At 38.0% G+C, this 6,495-nt stretch overlaps 1 protein-coding gene and 1 long non-coding RNA gene across 2 annotated transcripts; one reads left to right on the top strand and one right to left on the bottom strand.

Annotated features, from left to right (window-relative positions):
* Window positions 1-601: 601 nt before the first annotated feature.
* Window positions 602-6,444, bottom strand: atp6v1d (ATPase H+ transporting V1 subunit D). The gene is made up of 9 exons (XM_042503214.2): window positions 6,214-6,444; window positions 4,087-4,204; window positions 3,915-3,994; window positions 3,759-3,826; window positions 3,632-3,676; window positions 3,452-3,555; window positions 2,422-2,488; window positions 2,266-2,344; window positions 602-2,150 (listed from the first exon to the last, which is right to left on the bottom strand). Exons 1-9 carry the CDS (start codon window positions 6,252-6,254, stop codon window positions 2,006-2,008), a joined length of 747 nt encoding a protein of 248 aa, XP_042359148.1. The 5' UTR covers window positions 6,255-6,444; the 3' UTR covers window positions 602-2,005.
* On the top strand, window positions 2,053-5,786 carry LOC121955321 (uncharacterized). The gene is made up of 6 exons (XR_015779173.1): window positions 2,053-2,192; window positions 2,298-2,351; window positions 3,442-3,569; window positions 3,652-3,695; window positions 5,001-5,075; window positions 5,165-5,786. It is a non-coding gene; the product is annotated as an uncharacterized LOC121955321 (long non-coding RNA).
* Window positions 6,445-6,495: the final 51 nt, after the last annotated feature.

Here is a 6,495-nt window from a genome sequence, read left to right as displayed (position 1 = left end):
AATAATGTGTTAAATGCAGCATTGTGATGCAAAATGACTTCCATTCCTCCCTGAGCTGAAATTTGATCCCTGCAGTCTTTCGCAGTCCCCTTTCTCTTTACATCTGGAACTAAAAGCAAGAGATTTGCCGGTACTATTTTTGCCTTTCTGGTGCCAATTCTAATACCTGAATGTACGAATCAGCCAAGTGCCAATCTGATACCAAAAAAAAAAAAAAATAACAGCTGTTTATTACCAACCCTGAAACTAAACCTTTGCATAGTGTACACTTAGCATTTTTACTAGTGCAATTCTTTAGTCGGGTTGCAACTTTATGAGATTTTCATCTAAAGATAACCAGATAAGATCATCAGAAAATATCAACATCATGGTGCTGTTACTGTAAAAGAGAAGTAGTCATTCTTTTTTTCATGTTTCTTTGAAAATTACGAAAATTATGGTGAGAATCTCTGTCCAGCTGTGCTTTTTCCAATAGTTAAGCAAATGTACAGAGTCAGTTTTCATACCATGGTACCAATATTGCTGACATCTTGCTGTGACTGATTGTGAAACTGCTGCAACATGTAAAATATCTAATCTTAACAAGAGATCCAGACAGTGGTTAGATATTGATATCTTTATTTGGATGAAGCGCGGGGCTTTGTTGACTTGCACACAATTTTACAGCGGGGTCACTTTAGGGTTTTCTGCTGCGATGGTAAACATCCTCAAATGAGGTAACAACAACCTCCACGACACAGACTCACACACTCTTTGAAATCTACAAACACCTTAAATCCTACCTTTGGTATTTTTTTTCCCTGGCCCCTATTTTCACATGTTTCTGTGTCTAAGTGACTAAAGGGAACAACGGTTTGAAAGTTAGTCCAGTATTGAGTGAGAGGGCTGCAGCCAGTTGTGGCGAAACAGGCTGAAATGTAAACACTCAGGGCATTTGTGAACTGTCACTTAAGGCCCATTTAAAGTGCTTCCTTTTGCCACTTTTGCTCACATTATTTTAAGTTTCTGACAGCAGTACGTAAAGGATCTCTACAGCGATAGACCTTGTTGTTATTAAGTAAGACTTTTTTTGTTTAACCAGAAACAGCCCCAAAATCGCCATGGCCAAACACTCCAGACTCCATTTAAATGTTATCATTGCAAAAAACATTTCCTTCATAGTTGACGAAAACAAAATCAAACTTACAAAACAACTTCTTTTTTGTACTTCCACTGTTCCAACAATCACCAAAACAGGTTTAGTTGAGTAGTTCACCTAGTTAGATGGGAAGATATGTTGTCTCTATACACACTAAAATAACAGTTTGTTTAAAAGGAGTCTGGTGGGTTTGACGATAGATTTTAGGGCTGTTTCTGGTTAAATTAAAAGGTGTGTCTCTGTAGGAATATGGTTATTTTATCAGAATAATCCAAGTTTATCAGTGGCAAAAACAAGTTCTTTTAAGAGGACGTAAAATGATGGTGTGCAGTTGTCCAAATAATGTTACATTGCAGTCTGTTTCACGTCTTACCCAGTTCTTCCAATTTCAAAATCTCCATCAGTCACTTAGACAAAAAAAAAACAACAACAAAAAACAAAACCTGGGAAAATAATGTCCAAGTTGATAAATACCAAATTCAGCCTTTAAGCGTTACAGCATGCATTGGCTCTTAATGTTGTGAGGAACCTAAAATATATACAAGTGGATCAGTCACAGGAATGCTTCTTTAATTTCACGCACAAACCATGTGTAAACATACTCTTATTGTTTAGATTATTTTGTAATAGTATACTGACTCCCTTGTGGGTAAACGGCCAAGTGTGACAACACTTTTCCTCTGTACAGTGACAAATCTGGAAACACGCAGCACCATCCGGCACTGATACAACAGAACAAATCATCACAGACAAGTACACAAAAAACAGCTTTCATCACTTGCATGAGAAGACATAGACATGGCCTCAGAGGCACAGAATAAATAGGATGTTGGGTGAAGTCGGTGAATTGTCGGCTTCTGGAGCGCTTCACTCGAACAGCAGGTCTTCATCCGTCTCCTCTGTCAGCATGTTGGAGGGCTCCGCGATGGGACCCAATGTAGCCATACGGGCGGCAATCTCCAGTTCTGTCTTTTCCCGAAGCTGCTTCTTCTTCTCCTGGATCTTCTTCAGCCTGGCAGAGGAGGAAACATGATCAGTGTTGCAACAAACGAAGGTTAGAAAGTGTAAGGTGTTCAAATTAAAATGTAAAAAAATGGGATTTATCTAACCGCTGAATATATTTTTACCTGTAAAACTCCTCTCGTTCTCTCTCATCCAGTTCTGTGATGATGTAGGTGAGAGTGCGATCGATGCGAGGAATGATCACTGCAGGGTAAGGATGAGCTTTAATGATGAGCTTTGTAATTCTTTGAACAGCAATTGTATGTTTAGTGTGATTTTACCATGCTCAATAGCGTTCACACGGCGGTTGGTGATCTTTATGGCTTCATCCAGAGTGACAAAAGATGTCTACAGACGGAAAGAAGGACATTTTTAGAAAGTAGTCATTTTTAACTTAAAATACAGGAAAAAAATTGGATAATTTTACTAACATTTCACTACAAATCATCCAGTTTCTAGTGATGGAGCAGAAAATCAAATATACTAGGTATTCTAAACTAAATCTTGTTATATGGTCCCTTTCAGATAGTTACTTTATAATATAAATATGTATTATTGGATCATTATTATTTATGCATAAATTTGTAAGCTTCGTTTTATTGTTGAAGTTGGTGGAAGTGAAACTCCTTATAATTAATGTAGGCTGTTAGGTAGTTTCATATTTTTTTTAAATTAAGAAAGTAAATTATACCAAGTCAGACATCCTAGACTTCATGTTGTCAAAACAGTCAAATGATAGACTCAAAACAATAATTAACCCTTTGAAACCTAGACTGACATCAATTTTCTTGTGCTGCATTTAGACGCCTTTTACGAGTATTTAAACCTTTGAACCCTGAGCTAATGGATTTAATTTCTTTTAAAAGCGTGGTGGAAAAGGCAATGGTGACTTGATAAGAAATGTTCTGCAAATTACAAGAAATAACTATATATACTATTAAAAAAAAAAAAAATAATAATAATAATAATAAAAGGGTTTTTTCAAGGTTCATATCGGCTTTTCTCTTTATTTTCCTATGGGTTTTTTTGTGCTAACTTTCAGGTAATTTTCTTGTAATTTTGACTAATTTCTTGCTAATTTTGGGTTAACATTTTCTTAAGCTTCACATTGCTTTCATCCCATGTTTTTTAAAGAAATAAAGCAAATTTACCCACATTTACAAGGATTAAGGAGATGAAAAAAGATGTTATTTTACATTAACCAGATCACCAAATAATAAGTCAGGTTAGTCTGATCAACGTACATTTAACCTGAGAAACAACATAATTCTCCTTAATGACCCTCTGTATTTTTGTAACAGCACCCCCTACCTGTAAGGAGGCCAGCTCCACCAGCAGCTCCACAGCTCTGGCGTAGTTCCTCTTCAACCTTGAAAGCTGCTCTCCTCCTCTGGCCAAACCAGTCAGCTCATAACCTGGAAGACACAGCGTGGGTGAAAACTCTCCATCATTCAATAACCACAAAAACTAATTAATCTAAACGTAACTCACTGTCTCCGCCTTCTTGGTAGTGCTCAAAAACTGGCAGGGTGACACCTAAAACAAAGAAAAACCGGTAAGAACTTGTCTTTTCAAAAGGATTGTAAAAATTTAAAGGGTTGATACTTTTTCGGCTAACCTGCCACGTTGTCTTTCTTGGCTCGGACCTTCACCTGGGCTTTGTTGACATTCTGGATTACAGTTGTGCTGTGGACAAAATTACAGATGTGAGTCACAGATACATCTAAACAGAACATAACGTCGCTGCATCAAATGATCTTTTTGTGATTCTAACCTGAAGTCTCCGGCTGTAAATTTGGCCTCAGCCAAAGAGAAAGCCGCCTCTCTCATCACCTCTCCCATTTTAGTCTTAGTCTGAGGAAAAGAGACAAAACGTTCAACTTTAACAAAAATCATTTATTTATTAAAAAATAAAGGCATAGGGACCAAATTCGTTTTCAACTGACTTCAATAATTTTGCGGAGGATCTGACGGAAGCGCATGGAGAGGGCGTCAGATTTCTTCTTGAGCAGGTTGCGGCCGGTTTGAGCCCCTTTCAGCCGAGCCTTCATGATGGTCTGAGCCCTGCAAACACAAACAAAAGACATTTTGAATTTTGTCATACAAGTCAACGGTTATCTTGGTGGAGCTGATGTTAAGGCTTAGTCTCTTTTTTTTTTTTTTAGATGTTTCTGTAATGTTTGTAGCCTGTTTAAATCATATATCTGTAACTTTTAGGCTTCATTTTGGGTGTATGAGTGACTCAGGTTTGCAGAAAACTGGGGCATGTCTTATGCAATCAGATCATAGTAAGTCATTGATACATCAGTGGTTCCCAACCTGGTGGTCCTGACCCCCCTTGGGGTTGAGAGACCTTCTTGATTTTATGTAAGACTTGAAAAAAAAACAACTTAAAAATAAGTAAATAAATACATTTTTAAAAAACAGTAGGTCTTTATTTCAGCATCTCGTTAATCTCGTTAATTTCAGTGGCGAAAGCTGATTGAAATTTGTCATTTCTAAAGCTCTGATTATTTCAAATATGAACTTCAATAAATCCTTCACAAGATAAAGGCACAGTGAAGACATGAACACAAGCTATAGTCACAGAGCCTTCAGTTGTGTTCACTATTAAAATAGAAGAAATATATATATTTTTAAAAAAGAGTAATTTAGGCAGGGGTAGATGGTTTACTCAGTGATAGAAATGGGGTCCCGTAGGGAAAAAGGTTGGGGACCGCAGCATTACGTGACATTGATCTATCAGGCACTTTAGTGACAGTAAATAAACGTATATCTGTTGTATCAAGAAGCAAAATGGAGATGCTAATACATGCATTCATCTTTCACGTTTTGACTACTGTAATTCTCTTTTTAACAGCCTGAACAAATCATCATTACACCGTTTACAAATCGTCCAAAATGCTGCTGCTCGGCTCCTAACTCTATCCAACAGGTGGTCACATATTACTCCAATTTTAACCTTGTTGCATCGGCTTCCTGTCAATTTCACAATTGATTTTGAATCTTGTTGCTCACTTCTAGAGCCCTACATGGCCAGGCTCCACATTATATAAGTGACCCTCTGTTCCCACACACTACAAGTCGAGCCCTTCGATCCACCTCCCAGGTTTTTTTTAAGAGAGTGCGACACATTTTAAGACTCTCGGAGATCGTTCCTTCCAGTTTGCAGCCCCTCAGCTTTGAAAGAGTCTCCCAGCTAGTTTGAGATCTCTGGACTCTGTGGGGTCTTTCAAAAAGCAGTTAAGACCTTCCTGTTCAGACAGGTTTTCAGGCAGCATATAGTGTTGTATGTTTTAATCCTGTTTTTATCTGTTCTCACTGTATATTTTATCTGGCTTTTATTTTTAACTCATTTGTTTTTATTTAATTTTATTTGGTTTTGTGAAACTGGTGTCTGCGAAGGTTGCTATATAAATAAACGTTGGTTCCTTGCTTTGCTAAATACACTAAACACTGGTATTACAATCTGTAACCCTACTTGTGTGTTGATTATCCTTCAAAATAAAGACATGTGGATACATATTACCAAATCACAATTTCTATTTATTCATAGTAGCCTCGCTCCACAAACTCTGCGCCCCTTGGTAACTAAAAAGCACTTCAAGTGTACAACTACTCCTGGTTGGGAACCACTGATCTTACTGATGAACAGTTTATCCATGTACAGGTAAGACACACAGACAATCTCCAGGATTAAAACTTCTCCCTCACACAAAACGACTTAAAGAGAGCTTTCATGATTGAATCAATGCGGTAAAATGACTCCACTGATCAGATACTGAAGACCTTTACTGCGTGGAGGTCAGTGTGTTTCAGACTGACAGCTCACACTGGGATCATGTTAGAAACATCACATGACAAAAGGAATCTTCCTCTTTTACAGTAACCTGGCACTGTTATAAACTATTTTTGGGCTTGAATCACACTGCAGCAAAAGACTGTGATCCCTTCATTGATTGAGCAGCAGGGAATCTATATTTTAGAAACTGGAAAATACACAAAACCGCATGATAATGACTGGATGAGAGGCTACAGTGAGCTAGCAACTAGCTAGCAAACAAGCTGCTTACATTCTGGAGGGGAATATGTCGATCCTGTCTTTTCCAGACATCTTCTCGTCCTTTGGTCGATGATCGAGGTCTTCTGTTAACTTCCGTTTTCTTAAAATAAACACTAAAATCTATCTGCTATTCTATAATATCAAACGATGCATGTAGCATAGAAAATACGCGTTTTTCGTGCAGGATTAGCAGCCTGGATCGAGCTGATGGTCGTGATCTTGTCCGACTCTCTCCGTGGTGATCAGCTGGCCTCTGGTCATGTGACAGGTGATCGCCTTCTGCACACGCGCG

This window comes from Plectropomus leopardus, chromosome 16, assembly GCF_026936395.1.
Source record: "Plectropomus leopardus strain MGB_pleo_1.0 chromosome 16, ASM2693639v1, whole genome shotgun sequence".
NCBI classification, from domain to species: domain Eukaryota; kingdom Metazoa; phylum Chordata; class Actinopteri; order Perciformes; family Serranidae; genus Plectropomus; species Plectropomus leopardus.
This window is presented reverse-complemented; position numbering and strand designations above follow the sequence as displayed.